Below are 20,372 nucleotides of genomic sequence, written 5' to 3' on the forward strand. Positions count from 1 at the left end.
TTGGCCAAAGAAGCAGAGGACACCCTGAATGAGCCACTGAATCCTTATTCCCTGCTTTATAGAGAGATGAGCCAAACCCTGACACCCTTCTCCCTATACACTCTGACCCCATCTTCAGGAAAGAAGAAGAGGGAAGGGACACGTCACTGAGATGCTAAAAAATGGTACCAAAAAGAGAATATAATTTAACTGATATTAGATAACTTATAGATTTCTCCCCCTCAAATTTATATATTCTCTGTACATATGAGTTACAGTGTAGGCTTTTAAAATTGATACATATGCATATAATTTATGAAATATAAAAATATATATGATCATATAAATATCTGCATATATTTTTATGATGGATATGTCATAGTTTATGATATAACTAATACTTTAATACTTTTTTTTAAAATTTCTTTTCAGTGTAACAGTATTCATTGTTTTTGCACCATACCCAGTGCTCCATGCAAAACGTGCCCTCCCCAATACCCACCACCTGGTTCCCCCAACCTCCCACCCCCGCCCCTTCAAAACCCTCAGGTTGTTTTTCAGAGTCCATAGTCTCTCATGGTTCACCTCCCCTTCCAATTTCCCTCAACTCCCTTCTCCTCTCCATCTCCCCATGTCCTCCATGTTATTTGTTGTGCTCCACAAATAAGTGAAACCATATGATAATTGACTCTCTCTGCTTGACTTATTTCACTCACCACACACAAAACATAATCATATCAAAAAATGGGCAGAAGATGAACAGACACTTCTCCAGTGAAGACATACAAATGGCTATCAGACACATGAAAAAAATGTTCATCATCACTAGCCATCAGGGAGATTCAAATTAAAACCACATTGAGATACCACCTGACACCAGTTAGAATGGCCAAAATTAGCAAGACAGGAAACAACGTGTGTTGGAGAGGATGTGGAGAAAGGGGAACCCTCTTACACTGTTGGTGGGAATGCAAGTTGGTGCAGCCACTTTGGAGAACAGTGAGGAGAGTCCTCAAGAAATTAAAAATAGAGCTTCCCTATGACCCTGCAATTGCACTACTGGGTATTTACCCCAAAGATACAGATGCAGTGAAAAGAAGGGCCATCTGTACCCCAATGTTTATAGCAGCAATGGCCACGGTCGCCAAACTGTGGAAAGAACCAAATTGCCCTTCAACGGACGAATGGATAAGGAAGATGTGGTCCATATACACGATGGAGTATTATGCCTCCATCAGAAAGGATGAATACCCAACTTTTGTAGCAACATGGATGGGACTGGAAAAGATTATGCTGAGTGAAATAAGTCAAGCAGACAACTTACTTTCATTCATATTGATGAACTCTTGATTGACCTCTTCATCTCCAGTCTTCTTGTTCTTTGACTTTTTAATGACATGAGCTCGGTCATGAAGATGATGACCAACAGCCATTTTTTCTATCCCACTATCAGAATCTCTCATTGCTTTCCTAGTTTCCTTTATCTGAAAAAATGAAGAAAATAAAAATTAAAAATTATTATTTAAATATATAGAGAATGGATATAATTCTCAACTCCTCAGGACCTATTTACTAATAGAAATTAAGACCATAAATCTACAGCTCTAAAAACACTGGGTACTACTTAGTTCCACTACCAACTTGCAGTAGAATCGTGGTAATAGTTCTCTGATATTTTCCAAACTGCTTAAAATTAAAATGTCTAGGGCAGGGGCGCCTGGGTGGTTCAGGGGTTAAGCCTCTGCCTTCAGTATCGGGCTCTCTGCTCAGCAGGGAGCCAGCTTCCCCCCCTTCTCTCTGCCTGCCTCTCTGCCTACTTGTGATCTCTCTCTCTGTCAAATAAATAAATAAATAAAATCTTTAAAAAAAATGTCTAGGGCAAATAGAACCAATACAATTTAAACTTTTTCTAGGTCGTAATCAAGTAGTATAACAAATAATTACTTAATTATATAAGACTTAGTGCCTTAAACAGTGTCCTGAACAGTATCATAGTTGGGAGTACATCCCTGCAAGTAAGCAGTCATGTTGATCAGCCTGAATCTCATGGCTCTTACATATCAACTCTATGTATGGGTTATGAGAATATTCATGATAGCCAAAGACTATTAATATTAGCATGGTTTGCTGCGGGATGTCTACAATTAAACTGTTTACATTTAAGATGTATGTCACTTACAGCAAGTGAAAATGAAAATGTTTGCTCTATGCCAAGAGCATCATCAAAATTTATGTCTTAACATGTAAGAGCTATTCACACCCAGTAAACAGGCAAACCTTTTTTTTTTTTAAACTATAAGTACTAATGAGGAAGTATAGAAATGGGAACTCTCATACCAGGCTTTGTGGGAGCCAATTGTTTCAATCACTGTATGAGAGTAACTCAGTAATTTTTACATAAAGATGAAAATACCCACCTCCTACAGACCAACAATACCATTCCTAAAACATTTGCACAAGAAGACATGTATAAAGATAAGTAAGTGAAAAATCAGAAATACCTAAGTATCAACCAACAGAAAAATAGATTAAAAACTGTGGTATATTCATATTTTGGATAATATATAAAAGTCAAAATAAATAAACAGAGCTGCATATATCAAGCTGAATAAATCTCAGAAGTATATGTCTGAGCAAAGTCAAGTTGCAGAGGACACATGTAGCATGAAACTACATAAAGTTTAGAAACCCATAAAATAATTCATTATATTATTTACAAAGCATACATAAGTAATAAAATTATAAAAACACACGAGAATCATAAGTTTGAGATACAAGAAAATGGTTCTTTTGTGGGGAGGGAGTGAAAGGGAAAAGGAACCAGGGAGGAAGAGTGTACTGAAAGCTTTAACTGCATCTAGTATTTTTGCTTAAAAAGAAAACAAAACAAGAGAGAACTTAAAGCAAATAGAGAAAAATGTTATGATTTGACTAAACTGGGTGGAAGGAATGTGGGTATTTATTATACTATTTTCTATCTTTTCCGTATTCTTGAAGTATTTCACGAGTTAAAAAATTCTTTTGCTTCAGATACAAATTAAAAATAGACATTTATTTCATGAAACAAATACTTCTTTTTATGTCTATGACCTGGTCAACATGTAAAGGTAAGAATAAACATCAATAGATATTTACATGAAAAAAGGCACCTGATGTGGGGGTGGAAGGGAGGAAAAAAATGCCTTAAACTAAGTAAATACAAGTTAGCATTATTGTTCTTCACAGTGATATGTGTCTTCTTCCCTCATCTCTACCCCCAGAATACCAGATCAAGCTTTCATAATTAAGATCCAATACAGATGACCTATCATTCCACAACTTTATAAAGCTCCAAGAATGCTCAGAAAATACTTACTCCTCCTGGAGCCCTACGGGTTTGAGTTGAGGCCTGAAAAACCTTTGGTGGTTCATCTCCTACTTTGGAATAAGTCATAACTGAGGAAGAACTAAATGAATGTCCATTTGGATCCACTGAAAGATGACCCTAGAGGTAAATATAAATTTTAAGTCCAGAGAGTTTAGTCAAGTATGAAGAATTGACATCAGAGGATTCAAACAAGTAACAACACTAGTTAAAGTACTACCAAGGATACCATACCATCAGGATGGTATATCCAAATGGCACCCCCAGGAAGGACCTCATTTCCTTCCATTTTAGGTACCGATTCTCACTCTGCTTGTGAGGAATAACAAGTGACACAATCAGAGATCCTTAAGTCTTTGTGATCAAAGACTTGAGGCTTAGATTTAAATATATATGCTATGCCCTGAAGCCTACGATGCTTTTATAGTCAGTGGTTGACCCCTGTGTGCAATTTTGCCAACGCTGAGCCAATTAGCTATACACCAAGAAGTTTCATACCTCCTGTGGGTACCAGATTGCTAGATTATGAAGATCATTAATAATGCCCTAGATTTGGACATTCTGAAATGGTCCTTAGATTCTAAACTAGATGATTAAAATGAGTCTTCTTCATATAGAATCAAGTTAATTTTTTGAGTTAATATTGTGAGTAGAAAAGAATATCAGTACTAGTTTATAACTATTTGAACTCTATTGATATAATCCAATGCCTAAACATATTCCTGAAATTTGTTTTCAGCTTTTTTAAAGAAAATACTAAAACTTAATTTCCTAGATGTCACAAAGTCTTTTAAGTAGACAAACTAAAAATAATTAAAAAGTCTAAATTCATATAAAAAATGTTCATTTACATTTTTATAAATTTAAATTTAGTAAATTTACATTTAGTGACCTTCAGCAGGATAAATGTTTTTGAGGTTGTTGTGTTTTTTTTAATTGTGTAAGTTAATTAATGCTATTTTTCAAACTCATAGGTTGTGAAATCAATTTGGTGGATTGTGACCAGGATTTTTAAAATATGAGCTAAAACAGGAAATATAAGCACACACTGTAAATAGTATGATCATTTTGTCACAAAACTTTTGTTTCAGGTTTTTTAATACAGTACACAAGTATTATGTACTGGGTCATACTGTTAAGATATATTTTTTAGTCACTGTGGCCCATGATTAAAAAAAGTTGAAAGCCATTATAATATAGGATACCAATAACTAAGAATAACATTCTCACAAATTTTTAGTACTTACAAAGTTTCTTTGTAATTCCTGCATACTGTTTCGCATATTTAACATCATTCGGTCCATTGCCTGAAAAGGGTTGACATCTGTACGCTACAGGACGTTAGGAAATACGTTATTAACCATAAGTACAACACAAAAGAAGCAAATCAACCTTCCTAAAATAGCTGAAAATTTTTTTTTCTTGATTTACGCAATGGGAGCTCATGCAGCCATTGGCCAGGCAAAGGTAATTTAAGAACTATACAAAAAAGCAATTTGTTAAAGAAAAAAATGGAAGCATATACAAAATCTCAAAGAGCCAACATTTAAATGATTAGGGGGTTGCATCACTGTAAATACATGCATACATATATGTGTATATATACACACATGAACATATAAATATAAACACACACTTACCAACTTTCTCATAACAAACAGTTAATATTTAAATACTGAGCAGTGTATTCTGGGCTGGGACAATTCTAGCATAGACTAATTTTCAAGTTTTTCCTTTTTCACTCTCAATATCTCACCATGCAAATCAATAAAACTTGGGTATAAGATACCAATTTCACTTCCACCAGTACAACACAGCTGATAGAAACTGCCTCTGAGGTCTCCAGCTCTCCTTCACATCATAAGAGGTTCCAAGTAATAGAGGTTAATTCACTCTACTGTAGGCCTGGAATTTGCTGCCTACCACAGAAGGCTCAGTAGAACATTCCCTTGAGGCACGGCATGTGCTTCTTTAGAAGAGTAGTTAATTCCTCTAGAACTGTGATTTCCTAGTTAAGACTGATTTTGACTCCCAGGGGACATTTGTTAATATTATATTCATTTCTGTGTGTCACAACTGAGGACGGTGTATAACTGTAATCTACTGAGTAAAGGTCAGGGACCCTGTTAAAATCCTACAAAGAATAGGACAGCCCCCCTAGAACAAGAATTATCTAGCTTAAAATGTCAGTGGTGTCAGGGGCTGAGAAGCTCTGCCCTAGAGAAATCTGCTATTGATTTTAAGTTTTACTGTTAGAACACTCACAAGAAATTTAAAAGTGATGCACACATTTTAGTGTGTCACCTGTTACATTGTTTACTATTATAAAACAGAAGGAATGTTTGATTCAAGGAATTCCTCCACTCAAACAGCAGTCTTTCAAACCCTGTAAGGCACTGTAGTTCAATGCCCGTATTTCAACCCCTCTAGAGATTCTTTTGCTGTATGCCAAGCTGGGACTCAATAAAGAATTATCAAAGGCCTGCCTATGTTTCTGCCTTCCAGTAGGTTTTATTACTTGTAGCAATGGGAAACAGATGGGAAAACCAAATTCTTCTTTAAGAACTGGCACTTAACACCATAGGGAAGAACAAAGGCACATTTAGGAGATACTGATATCTTTAGATACACAAAGAACTGCAATAGAATAAATCTGCATTTCAGAGATTCAACACAATTCAGGAAACATTCTGAACGCTTTGTTTCATCACCAGGTTGGGAAATCAGGGTTATATAAGAGATACAATTCACGAGAGTCAGAAGGGCTAGCCCAAATAAGAGGAAGAGAAGGAAGAAAAGATCAGATGTTAAGGTATATTCTGCCCTTTCCTCAATTCACTGTCAAATCAGCCATCCAAAATCCATCTGTACTTGCTGTGGGGTGGCCCAACACCTTGGAGTGACAAAAAGTATGGGTACAATTTAGAGCTAAGATTCCAGTGGGCTCCTAAGGCCTTTGGGAACTTTGTACACAAGCTCTTCTCTCTCCCTGAATGTTTTTATCCTGACTCTCAGCATAGTTTCTTCTCATCATTCCAGTATTACCTCCTTAGAAAGGCCGCCTGCAAAAGTAATTTCTGCTTCACTTCCCATCTCTCATTTTATCATTACCCTGCTTCATCTCCTTCATAGTACTTTGAAGTACTTTATCTGAAATTATTTTGTTGTTTATTGCCTGTCTTCCCACTCTAGAAATCATCTTTGTGAAGGTAGGGCTATTTTTCTGTCTTATTCACTATTATATTCTCAATACTTTAAAAATAATTCCCTTGCACATAAGGAGGGCTCAGTAAATATTTGCTGAATGAATGAACAAATTATCTCTAGTTTGGCTTAATCCCATATATCCAATTGTTCACCAGATAAATCCACCTGGACATACTACAGATGCCTCAAATGCCCAACACCCCAAACCAAAATGATCTTTTGACCACCCCTGCTCTCATATCTGTACTGTGTGAATTCACTGTTCCTTACCTCAGTGGTATTTTCACGTAGCTAATTCTTCACACCAAAAAGTAGGAATAATACTTTCCTTTTCCCTCTTTACTGTCCTTTCAACCCAGTAAATCCCCAAGTTTTACCCATTTACCTCTTTAACTCTCAGATGAGACACCATAGCCCCTGCCTAAATAGAAGCTATTACTAATATTTCCCAGAGCACTTTAACTACTGTGGTCCCTTCTAATCTTTCCTTCCCTTAAAGGCACAATAATCTTTCAAAAATGAGAATGTGCTTCTATTACCATTTTGGTGAAAATTCATCAACTGCTTCCGCTATTCTTAAGATAATGTCTAAAGTCTTTACCAGGACCAAAAGAAGTCCCTGGTTAGCATTCTATCTTTATCTACTCTCCAACTCATGCTCCAGGGCCAACTGATCCGAAATATCTTTGAGCTCCCTAGCTACTAAGTCTATGCACGTGCTGTTACTTCTGTGTTGAACACTCTTTTTCCTCCTCTCCCTGCTTTTCCTGGCTAACTCCTATTCATCCTTAAGGTTCCAGAAATCTCTGATTAATCTCCACACCATCACCCTACCACCCCAAAAAGTCTGGGTAAATGGCTTTCCTCTATCTGTGCTTCCACAGCATGCTGAACTTCCTGATCGTTTTACTGATAACTCTGGCTATAACTGTTTTTTTAATTTGTCATTTGTCCCACTGAAACCCTGGTCAGAAAGGACAAATGTGTTTCATCCAACTTTAAGGAGACAAATGATTCAAGTCTAACACAGAAGAAACTTTTTCATAAGAGCACAGATGCATTCATAGGAAATGTTCCAAAGTCATGCTATTCTCTGCTACTCCTCAGGCTGCTTTTAAGTGTATTAGAAACTAGCATCACAGAAAAGAAACAGGAGTGGGAGAAAAGCTGGTTGTAGACTAGCCATACTTGAATGTGTGAAAGGAAAAGCAGCACGCACAAACTAACTTTAGAGTCCTAGAAAGAGCAGACAATCTGAGCTTCTCCAAATGTGCTCCTCTAGCTATAATTTGGTGCTTTTTCATCTTTTAGAAAGTCATCATAAATATGTGAAAGTGTCCAAACTTTCAAACAAACTATGGGGATCCCTTTTGTAAATCAAGTAAATATTTATCTATTAAAATGTATTTTTTCTTTCTTGGAAGACTGATTTTATCTATGTTGATATGACTTAGTTCAGAAAAAACAAGCCTGAATACTCTAAGATTAATATATAAAACAGGTTTCAGTACAAATTCCAAAAAGCTGTTTTGAAAACAAGTGAAACTGCATGCCAATTCACTTTTGCTTGAGTTAATGAAAAATAATATATGTCAGAAAATATTGTTAAAATGGTTTGTGTCTCATGATACGAACCATACCGCCAAAACTGCCAAAAGGCACAAGAGAATTCATTGCCTAGAAAAAAAATCCAGTTAATTTTGGTTGATATTTATTATATAATAATCCCTGAAAAAGAAATGTACTATATAATCACATAGTTCTACTAACAAAGTTAATTAGGAGAAACATAGTTCTAAAACTAACAAAGTTTTAGAACCATTTAATAAAAAAATCCTCAAAATATATTTTAAAAAACTAACCACTTATTATTCATCATAAAGCCTGACAGGAACGTGGCAGATAAATAGGGAGACCATATACCACTTTTAAATATGACTACTGTAGTATTTACCAAAGGCAGTTGAATTTGCTACAGATTAAGACAAACATTTGTCAAAGGAAATACAATTTCACACTAAAATTAAAACATAAGGTACAATGATTAATATCTCATATTTCCTTTGCTCAACTATTCTGTATTTTTAAGAGATGAGTTAATCTTGCTCATAACTGATTAAAAATAAGCAATTATTTACATTAATAACATTTCAAAAGTAGAAATATTGGGCAAAAAAAATAATAAATATTTCCCAAGAACTAATACATAGAATAAAAAACATAGACTTCAGAAAGGATCACACACAGATTTAAAAATATGTAGGATCTTTGATAGGCAAAAGAATGTTAAGTATAATAGGTGGAATTACCTAATAGTTCACAAATTGTATTCCTCAGTTGGTAACAGAGAAGTAAAAATAAAATTTTAGGCATACACATATATATATTAAAAACTTTCATTACTTGGAAGTTTCAAATACTGAAAGTAAAATTTAAATTTTTGGGTAAAGGGTATATATAAGGTTTTACCATCATTCAGTGATACTTTTCTCCTTTGTATATTATGCTGAAAAATAGAGAAAACTGTATATATATTAAATTTTATAATAAATTATATCAAATTATATATATCTATACTATATATTTAGAATAGTAATCTCCAAAGTGTATTATTATAAGTGTATTATCATCAATACTATTTCTTTACTTTCTTTTCACTGAAAATAAAAACATTGTAGATTCACTCTGGCACCATCACTCAATCTAAATGTTAGATGGTCACATGTCATACCGTGAATTATAAACTGCTTAATTAAATATATTTACAGATTAAATTATCTAGTTTTAGGGGCACTTGAGTGGCTCAAGTCAGTTGGGCAGCTGACTCTTGATTTCAGGTGGTGTCATGATCTCAGGGTCCTAGTATCAAGCTCTAAGTGCCACTGAGTGCTCAGTCTGCTTGTCCCTCTTTCTCTACTCCTCCCCTCAACTCCCATTCGTGTTCTATCTCTATTTCTAAAATGAGTAAATAAAATCCAAAAAATTAAAAAAAAATCAAGTTTTAAATAAAACTAATCCTCCCAAAATGGAAAGTGGCTTAAAAAATCCCCCATAAAGAAATCATGAACTGAAGAAAATGCTAATAATATAAACAAGAAAATAAGAAAATAGCATAACTGATGCTTCCCCTACTTTTGTAGGAGTCTCTGTTTTCCTTCATAAAATGGCTGATAAAGATGACAAATGTTGGAGGGCCTAGGTGGCTCAGTTGCTTGGAAGATTAAATTTATAGATTAAATTATCTAGTTTTAGGGGCTCCTGGGTGGCTCAGTCACTTGAGCAGCCAACTCTTGATTTCAGCTTAGGTCATGATCTCAGGGTCATGAGATGGAGCCCAACATCAGGCTGTGTGTGCTGGGCGTGGAGCCTGGTTAAGATTCTGTCTCTCCCAGGGTGCCTGGGTAGCTGAGTCGGTTATGCGTCTGCCTTTAGCTCAGGTCAAGATCCCAGAGTCCTGGTATCGAGCCCTGAATGGAGCCTCGAATGGAGCCTCAGATAGGGCTTCCTGCTTAGTGGGGAGTCTGCTTCTACCTCTGCTCCGTCCCCCTCTCTTGCTTGCTGCTCTCCCTCTCTCTCTCAAATAAATAAATAAAATCTTAAAAAAAAAATTCTCTCTCTCCCCCTCTCTGTTGGCTTCTGCTCCTTCTCGCCTAAAAAAAGGACAAATGTCAAGTAATGGACCAAAACTAAAGAAAAAAATTATCATGATGTCTATCTGAAATACAGATTTTCATCCACTATGCTTAAAAGCAGCAGCATAATGGCTCACTGCTTAATGAAAACAATCATTTAAAAACTTATAGTTTAGGGTGCCTAGGTGTTTCAGTCCATTAAGTTGCAGACTCTTGAAATGAAATTTCAAATGAAATGAAATTGAAATGAAATTTCAGCCTCTTCATTTCCTCTCAGGTCATGATCTCAGCGTCCTGGGATCCAGTCCTGTGCTCAGCACAAGGCTCCATACTGAGTTACCACTTAGGATGCTTAGGATTCTCTCTCTCCCTTTCCCTCTGCGCCTCACTGCACTCATGGGTGCATGCACGCGCTCTCTCACAAATAAATAAGAAAATTCTTTTAAAAATTTTAAAAAAACTTTACAGCTTCACTAGAGAGAGAGAAGCTTTCTATGAATTTTTATTAAAGTTTAAATGGACTAGAACAGCTAGCATGCTCAGAAAAGTCTATTGTTCTCTTGGCTGTACTCTTTTTTCAAATAGCAGCAGTCTTTCCCATCTTCTGCAGTCAATTTTTAATTTCTGTTTCTACCTTTACATCTAACTGAACTTAGAAAAGTTCAGACTGGCATAGAGGTCTTTTGTTGTTATTGTTTGTTTAGCTATCTTTTTTTTTGTTTTATTTTTGCTATTACGTTTAGTCTTTCACATTTAGACATACACATATCAAATATATCATACCCTATGGGATAAAAGGAGAGCCATTTCTCACCAGTATAAATTATAAAATGAATTTGGCTAAAAGAGAGGCTGAATGTTCCTTGGAAACATTCTGTAACTCTGCTATAAATCTATATTTTAAAAATTATTACTGCCCTAGGACAATACTCAGTACTCCTGGCTGGCAAAGGGTCTTCATACAGTTTAAAGAAGAAAAAAGTGCACTGGTGTTAGGCATTCTAAGAGGGTTGATATGATATAATGTCTTTTTCCATTGGGAATAAAATTGTCACTTTTTCCTTCTTCCACAAAAGCTACAAGTAGCTCGTTTATGCACATAAATACAAAGTACTATATAGAGCCCTACTTCTGCCTTGCTATGCTTATAGCAAATAGACAAAATATTTCAATGTTCATTGAAAGATAAAATTTCAAAATGTCTTTATAATTGGTATTTCTGCCCTCCTTGGTAATTTTTCCTTAGATCTTAATTTTAGACTTTTATGGAAACTGATAGTCCTAAAAGTAAAAAAATACAGATATAAATACCACTATTCACTAATTGAAAGAAAACAAATTGGAATATGAATAATCCATATTGGAATAGTAAGAAAAGGATTGTGAAAATTTCATTCATATGGTAAATCTAATTTTATCCATCAAACTTCTTAGGACTATTTGAAATATTCATTCTCTCTTTTAGCCAAAACTCATTTTTTCTGTATATTTATAATTTATACTGGCAACATATGGCAAGATATGGCTCACCTTTTCTTCTCTAATTTGCGATACATGTGACATATTTATGTCTAAGTATGAAAGACTTATGTAATAACAAAATTTAACTAATTAATAGAAACCAAAGCCAGAAACTCCTGTGGATTTTTATTCTAGAACTGCCACTTCTGAGACTGAAAAATAAATAGAAATAAAATAAACAGAGAAGAAAGTAATTAAGATATATAAGCATCCGGGACTTTTTTTCCTAGTTGAATATTTTGTAACCTCCTAGTTTTGCTCTCAGATAAAACTTATGAAAATATTCTGTAGTTATGCAAGTTAAATAGTTAAAAGTTAATCTAAGTTTTGAAGGCCCAAGATAGCCATGCAGAACAAACTATAGACACATATGTAAAATAATGCTTTAAGTTTGGCTTATAAAATGATCCTAAAGTTTTGGTAGCATCGTGGAATTCCATACAGCTAACAATTCATTTTTAAAGGATTCAGCTTTCCAACAGGTCCATCCTTTTATACAATAGTTATTTCTATAACAAGCATTATTCATATCCTAACATCAAAGATACGTATATTCTTCTGTAATAATTTTCTTCAACTCCTATAGGGCCTTCTCACTAACTTAAAATAAAGAACTTACAGTCAAGGAATTTTCACCATCATCATGTCTCATATGATTATGATGAGCTCTTCTTCCTCTACCATCAGAGATGCTGAGCAAGTCTCTTCCAAAGGGTTCAGAAAAACTTCTCATCATCTGTCGCATACTTTCTCGGTGTGCAATAAAAGAATCACTGTTGAAAATACATATCATCCGAGAATAAGTTTTGGAATTTAAGTCATAATTAGGCAGCTAAATACTACAAAGAATTATTTTGTGTTGATAGTCTTGTTAGAGAGACAAAAGAATTTAGGCAAGTGGAATTATTTCCCAAAGATCCATTCTTCATGAATACAAAAACGATTCCATTTCCAATCTACTATAATTAATCTATATGTAATAAAAATACACCTTTATTTAACCCTTATTGTATGAAAATGGCAAATAAAAAGTAACACATCTCAGGTAGCTTAGGCCAGCACTAAGGGAAATGGCCAAAAAAAGGACTGAAAAATACTACTACCATGTAGAGGTCATCTTAGGCAGCCAAAAAATATAAATTCTAGTAAGAACCAATAAAGAATGCTGGCTTATTTATTTTCTAACTCTTTATTTATGAAATATGAGCACTGAGAAATATAGCTAGGTTATGAATACTGTAAATATACATTATTCTAATAGTCAAAAATAAAGCTACATATCACCTTTACGAGGCTAACCTTTGTTTCTAAGAACCCTTAGTGTCAGAAATCACCACACAGAAAAAATATCTCCTGTGTCTTAAGATAGCTGTTCTCAAACTTTTTTTGAAATTACCAAGCAAACAATGAGCAGGTTAGAAATGCATATTTCCAAAAAAAAAAAAAAAAGAAATGCATATTTCTGTCCCCCAACAATATCTCAATCTAATTTACTAGTTCTGGGTGTGGTTTGTGGACATGTATCCCTGGTGATCTTACTTCAAGTAGTCCCTTCACCAAACTTTGAGGAATAGTATTCCTTCTGTATATGTAGTACATGAATTAATTAGAACTCAAGCCTTTTTCCTGAACCTAAATTTCCACTGCAATAAAATGAGAATAATATTGCACATCCCTCTTGTTGAGATTACAGCATGTAATCTGAAGGCACAAAGCACAGTATCTGGCCCACAGAGTATGTTGGAACTTAATTTCCCTTAAATTCCCCTAATTTCCCTTCCTTTAAGAGAAACTTTTCTTCTTAATTCATTTATGAATGCCACTCCCTATTATTCTATTATTAATATTAAACACCTTTCATTGAAAAAAGATTTGTGTTTTATTTAAAAATAACTATAACAATAATCTTGTTTTGTATTTGTATAAATACCAGCATTCATAACCTGATGTTATCCCAGTCACAAGTCGCATTTAAGAATGTAAAATTTTTATTGCCTTATTACAGTGATTTCTTAGCTTCATTTCAGTTGGAAAGTCACTCACCCACGGTCAGTTCCTTATTGCTCTGTCTAGAACTTAAGGTACATCACCGTTGGCACACACTTTACTATGCAATCTTATTCCTCCCCATAATCTGTTGGAGTCTCCTAACAGTTCATCCCCTTTTTAGACTTCTCCACCTTAGTTTCATCCTCTTTATGTCACCCTTTCAGCTTCTAATTCTAAACTCCCATCTTCTAATGTCATCATGGGGAAGCACAAAAATTTTGTCTTCCTTCAGTAGCCCCAGGTAGAAAAATCTTCTCCTTTGTATTCTTCAGTATTTGTATACATAAATGTCCTGGTCCATTTATCATTAGTTCTTTCAGTTTTCTTGCTAGGTACATTGTATGTATATGATTATATCACAATGTAACCATAAAACTGTCTCTAGGTTTTTTTGCTATTGTGAAAAGTCTATGAACATTCATCTATTGTTCTTTGTGTATATAGTTTCATTTCTCTTGTGTAAAATAAGGAGAGGGATTGTGATTAACTTCATAAAAAATGTGAACTGAGAGTTCCAGTTGTGCTGCATTCTTACTGATAGTTGGTGTCAGTCTTTTTAATTTTAGCCATTTGAGTGGTGGTGTAATAGTAGCTTGTATTTTGTATGTCATTTAGAAATCTCCTATGATAAACCACGCATTAAAATTTTTTCCCTATTTAAAAAAACAGGTTGTTTTATAGTTATAGACTTGTAATAGTTATTTATATATTGTAGACATAAGACTTTTATGTCTTTAAGTATTTTTTTCCTAGTCTTGGTCTGGCCTTTTCATTTTCTTAACATCAACTTACTCAGTCACATAGCTATGGATCTTTGTTAGTCTTCAGTTTTCATCAGACTATGACTTTTCTGTAGTAGTTTTATTTTGTAGTTTTCTCTCTCTGTCTTTCCTTTCATTTTTGCTTAATTTCAATTCTTACAATATTTTACATATTTCTGTAAGCTGCTTTCAATTGTTTTTAGGAGATGAGGGGGTAAGTACGATTTTTAAAATGAAGGGATGAAGTTTAGACAATCTGAGGGAAGTATGGTTTGAAAAAGTAAATTGTGTGGGGCACCTGGGTGGCTCAGTGGGTTAAGCCGCTGATCTCAGGGTCCTGGGATCGAGTCCTGCATCGGGTTCTCTGGCTCAGCAGGGAGCCTGCTTCCTTCTCTCTCTCTCTGCCTGCCTCTCTGCCTACTTGTGATCTCTCTCTGTCAAATAAGTAAATAAAATCTTTAAAAGGTAAAAAAAAAGCGAATTGTGTTATTTTAATGTACCTTCTGAATTTACTCTGTAAAAGTTAAAAAGCTTCCATTTTTATTTCCTATCTTCTAATGTGAGAAACTTATTTGTGGTTTTCTCACAAAATGTTTGCTATTGGAGCGCCTGGGTGGCTCAGTGGGTTAAAGCCTCTGCCTTCAGCTCAGGTCATGATCCCAGGGTCCTGCGATCAAGCCCCGCATCGGGCTCTCTGCTCAGTGGGGAGCCTGCTTCCTCCTCTCTCTCTCTGCCTACTTGTGATCTCTGTCTGTCAGATAAATAGAGTCTTTAAAAAAATTGTTTGATATTATTAAACTTAATTTCAGTCAGGAACATTATAAACTTGATTATCTAGTCTCTGGTAAACTAATGAACTCACTAATTTATATGTGTGTTAGGCAGCTTCTAAGATGGCCCCCAATGATCCCCTTCCTTTAAGTATGGGCTGGATTTACCGACTTATCTCCAACAGAATGTGGCTTCTGCTTGGGCATTGTCTTAGCAAGATGACTCACTGTGGGACAAGCAGCTGCTTTGCTGGGAGGCAGCCCTGTGAGGGCTACATAGGTGAGCTTAGATGCAGATTTTTGAGACCAGCCAACAACCACGTGAAAGAACTTGGAAGTAAATTCTCCATCAGTCAAGCCATGAGATAACCGCAGCCTTGACTCACAACTTGATGCAGCCTCCTAAGAAGCCCTGAGTCACAACCACCCAGGAAAGCTGCTCCTGGATTTCTAACCAACAGAAATTATATAATAAATGTTTCTTGTTTAAGCTACTAAATTATAGCAGCAATATATTACTAATACATATAATATCCCAAGGAACAGTGCATAATACATCTAAAACTCTCCCCATTCTAAGTCTTCAATTATGCTGGTTTTTGTCTACAGACTGGGAGAGAAATGGATGTAAATCTATAAAATAAGTAGTTTGTCTGTAGGTCCTTTTCTGCATTTGGAGAAAATATTTTCTTAAATTTTCACCAAATTTTGAGACTATGTTTGGGATGGTACAAATTAAAATATGAGCTTCTATAAACCTCAGGAGGATGGGGTTTCTCAGACAGGTAGTCTTATTCTAGAGCAGTTGAAACCGAGGCACAAGAAGCCCATGGAACTGTTGATTTGAAGATGTCTCATGTACTAAAACACTTGAGCCAGAGAAAACCAACTGGTTGAAATGAGTACCTCTTCTCTAATCAAGTCACTAAGGAAGAGGTTCAGAACTAGGTATTGATTGCAATGCAGCTGCTACTCTATATAGCATGTAGCATGTACCCAGGTGAGTAGAGAGAGTTGGGTAAATAACTCTCCCCCAAAATGATGGAGAGACCGTGTGATATATAGAATGGTTCAAATTCAATAAACATTTATCATGTATACTGTGTGTCAAGCACAGAAGTTGATTACTGGTCTAGAGGAACTTACAGTCTGACAGAGAAATGAGACATGTGTTTTAAAATTAAAAGTATAAAACTTGAATATTAGTTTAGCTAATATAAGAAATTGCCAAAAATTTAGTGATTAAAACAACAAATTTACACATTTACAGTTCAGGAGGTCAGAAGCCCAGAATGGATATCACTGGGCTACAATCAAGGCATTGGCAGGGCTGGGTTCATTCTAGAGGCCTGTGGGGGAAAATCTGTTTCTTCCTCGCCTTTTTTCAAGCTTCTAGAGATGGCCCATATTCCTTGGCTTATGATCCTTTTTTCCCCCCCGTTTTCAAAGCCAGCAGCATAGCATCTTCAAGTCTCTCTGACTCTTCCACATTTAAAGGACCCTTGTGATTAAATTGAGCCTACCTGAGTAATCCAGGTTAATCTCTTATTTTAAGGTGATTAAAATTTTTAGTTTCATCTGTAACCTTAATTCCTCCTTGTCATGTAAAATAATATATTCACAAATTCTGGTGATTAGGACATGAATATCTTTGGGAGAAGGGGAATTATTCCACCTACTACTGATATATTCCTAAAATCACATTATTTAAAGCAATTTCCAATTATTTCTCCCAGTCTGTATAAAAGTCTTAGAAGACTGAAATGCTATTTAAAAAATGCCTGTGATTAACCTGGCACTAGGAAACTGAATGGGATTTCTATGACTGATGATTAAGTGTTCCGGCATATTAAGGTAGGCTAGGCAAAGCTATCGTGTTCAGTGGATTAGGTGTATTAAATGCATTTTCAAATCACACTGTTTTCAGTTTAGGGTTTAACTCCGTCTTAAATTGAGGGAGATCTGTACTTCTTCTGGGCTTTATCCTTCATCTGTTCTTGTTTTCCCTGGCCTCTGTGAGGCTACTCCTTTCAACCTGAACATGCTTAAAAATCACTGGAGGTACTTACTAAAATACAGATTCCTGAAACATACAACCAAGAATTTTTGATTCATTATATCTGGGGCATGGCCCAATAATCTGCATTTAAGCAAGCATTTCTATCAACCCTAGTGAAGACATTCCAAGAACCTCACATGAATAAACACAAATCTAACCTCTTCAACCATTTAATCAGGGACCTTTGTTCAATTTCAGCTTGTTTTGATACACACTATCTCCATTTGGGGCGCCTGTGGGGTTCAGTGGGTTAAAGCCTCTGCCTTCAGCTTGGGGCGCCTGGGTGGCTCAGTGGGTTAAAGCCTCTGCCTTCGGCTCAGGTCATGAACCCAGGGTCCTGGGATCAAGCCCCACATCTGGCTCTCTGCTTAGCAGGGAGCCTGCTTCCTCCCTCTTTCTCTCTGCCTACCTCTCTGCCTCCTTGTGATCTCTATCAAATTGAAAAAAATAAATCTTAAAAAAACCCCACAAAACTATCTCCATTTATTTAACAAATATTTACTGGATACCTATGTAAAAAGCACTATGCCAGGAAGTAGAAATAGAGACCCGATCTTACAAGAGAAATTGTAATACTTTCTAAAATACTCAGAGTATAAATTACAAATAATAATAAAGTAATTTTGGGACATTTGCCTCTTCCTATTGTAGTAAGTCTTTAACCTAACATTTCCCACACTGTCTTTTTCCTTAGCCAGCTCTTCCTCTCTATGGCACAGCCATTATTCTCCAAGTCATCCAAATTCAAAACTTCAGGAATGGGCTGGATGTTAGTTGGGTTTTTATCTGTCCTGCTAGCTTCAAGAGAGAAAAGAGGTGAACTCTGGTTCCATGGAAAGAATAAAGAAGATGGCAAGTGCTCTAGTTCAATCTCCCTCTATCAAGAAAAGTTGGGGTTAGTTTACTTCTGAATTATCATTACTTCTTATATCTTACTATTTCTTTTCTGGATTCTAACACCTAGTAATTTTGAGCACAGTAAATTTTTAGTAGTCATGTCTAAGTTTTTTTCACACCCAAAGTGAAACAATGGCTTATCTGGGCATAGAAATCTAAATCATTTCTCCTCACTATTTTAAGAATATATATTATTTCATTATCTTCCTTACTTAGTGTTAAGAGTGATGACAATGTGGTTCTTATATTCTTTCTAAAAATCTACACTCTCAGAGCCCCTGGGTGGCTAGCTGGTTGAATGTCTGCCTTCAGCTCAGGTCATAATCACAGGGTCCTGGGATAGAGCCCTGCATCCGGCTCCCTGCTGAGTGGGGAGTCCTCCTCTCCCCCTGCTCATGCTCTCTCACTTATTCTCTCTCTAATAAGCAAAATCTTTTAAAAAATCTGCACTCTCTGAAAGATCTATGATTCTTTTCTGTATATATTTTTAATGTATCAAAATTACATTATTATGCATCTAGGTATAGAATTTTTAAGAATCCTGATAACCCTCAAATTTCCCTTTTCAATCTGTGTTCTAAGGATTTAGGTCTTTGTTTAGTTTTAGAAATTGTTCTTAAAATATTTCTTTGCATATTTACTATTCTATCTGTTCCTTCTTTGTAGAACTTTAAACCCTCTGTGATTTTGTCCTACATATCGGAAGAAATTCTTTGATTCAGTTTCCCAGGTTGCTAATTTAGTCTTTGATTGTGAAAATCCTACTTAACTAATTTTTTTTTCATTTTAAAATAAAAATTTTGGGACGCCTGGGTGGCTCAGTTGGTTAGACGACTGCCTTCGGCTCAGATCATGATCCCAGAGTTTCTGGATCGAGTCCCGCATCGGGCTCCCAGCTCCATGGGGAGTCTGCTTCTCCCTCTGACCTTCTCCTCGCTCATGCTCTCTCTCACTGTCTCTCTCAAATAAATAAATAAAAAATCTTTAAAAAAATAAAATCAAAATTTTAATTTCTGGTATCTCTGGTTAGTTTTCTCAAAATGAATGCACTATCTTCCGACACCTCTATAAAGCTTTTCACATTCAACCCATTCCAATCTCCTTTCAATGTGCCTTTCTATACTGCATAAAAAGAAAGGTTAAGATTTAATTTCCTAGACTCTACCGCAGCAAAGTTTCTGGGTTTAAGTTCTGCCAGTTATGGGCCATTATTTGAGAACTGGAAAGCAGAAGTGTGGCAGAGTCTGTATGTACTATTACTTCTCTTATTTGGTAAACATGATCACAGAGTAACATAGTCTTTTTGTTGCAGTGTTACCACAACTGCTAGTGTGATCACTAGAGCTTATTAGGGGCCAGGGAAGGGAAATCCATTTTGGTGGTATGGGTCTTCACAGGTACACCATGACTTTAGAGCCAGCAGCAGTAGCAGCAGCTTCCCAATTCAACAATTCCTAGTGTGGGAAGTGGCCACTGCTCCCCCATCCCCTGGTCTGGACCTCTGATGTGGCTTTATGAGTCATTCTTCAAAGTTCAATTTAGAGTTTGTTTCTTAAGCCATCATAATCATTCTCTAACCTGCTTAATGCCCTGTAATAAATTCTTTTCTGCCTAAAGTCAGTAAATTCTGTTTTCTGTAACTGAACCAATCTAAGTAGGAAAGGACACACTTTTGAAGCTTTAATCCCGGTCCAGTATTTCTAAGTAGTATTGACTATTCAAACTATTTTATCATTTTTCTATTAAGTACTCTTCACTATCTTCTTTTCTACTTTTCTTTCACACAAAAAGAAGGCATAGGTTACCACTATTGAGAGTCAAAGGGGAAATTTTTTAAAAGTTAAGTTGAAAATAGCCTTGCTATCTGTTTAGGCCTCTTCATAAGTAAAGAATATTGATAATAAAATAACATGTAGAAAATATTGTCTTTTCTGCTAGATTAAAAGCTTCTTAAGGAAAAGGAACATATCTCTCTTGCTCACTCCACTATCCAAAATTAGCCTGAAGATGTTTCTTTATTGATTGATAGAACAATAACTAAAAAAGGATAAGAAAAGAGCCATTAAAAGCTCTTCAGTACTTTTAAAAGAATTTAAATGGAATATTATGCCACCTTTAAAAAGGCAAGGCAGA

At 35.5% G+C, this 20,372-nt stretch overlaps 1 protein-coding gene across 3 annotated transcripts in view; it reads right to left on the reverse strand.

Moving 5' to 3' along the window:
* The window catches only part of MLF1 (myeloid leukemia factor 1), a 36,096-nt gene that overhangs the window by 4,883 nt on the left and 10,841 nt on the right, over nucleotides 1-20,372 (reverse strand). For 2 of the 3 annotated variants that reach the window (XM_046002772.1, XM_046002773.1), the window contains exons 2-5: nucleotides 12,323-12,476; nucleotides 4,591-4,674; nucleotides 3,335-3,463; nucleotides 1,304-1,463 (exon numbers count right to left, since the gene is read on the reverse strand). In XM_046002772.1, the coding sequence (XP_045858728.1) occupies nucleotides 1,304-1,463; nucleotides 3,335-3,463; nucleotides 4,591-4,674; nucleotides 12,323-12,476 (527 nt within the window). Of the gene's footprint in view, nucleotides 1-1,303; nucleotides 1,464-3,334; nucleotides 3,464-4,590; nucleotides 4,675-8,185; nucleotides 8,228-12,322; nucleotides 12,477-20,372 lie in introns of all 3 variants that reach the window. The other variant, XM_046002775.1, reaches the window with a different exon arrangement.

Source organism: Meles meles, chromosome 4 (genome assembly GCF_922984935.1).
Source record: "Meles meles chromosome 4, mMelMel3.1 paternal haplotype, whole genome shotgun sequence".
Lineage (NCBI taxonomy): Eukaryota > Metazoa > Chordata > Mammalia > Carnivora > Mustelidae > Meles > Meles meles.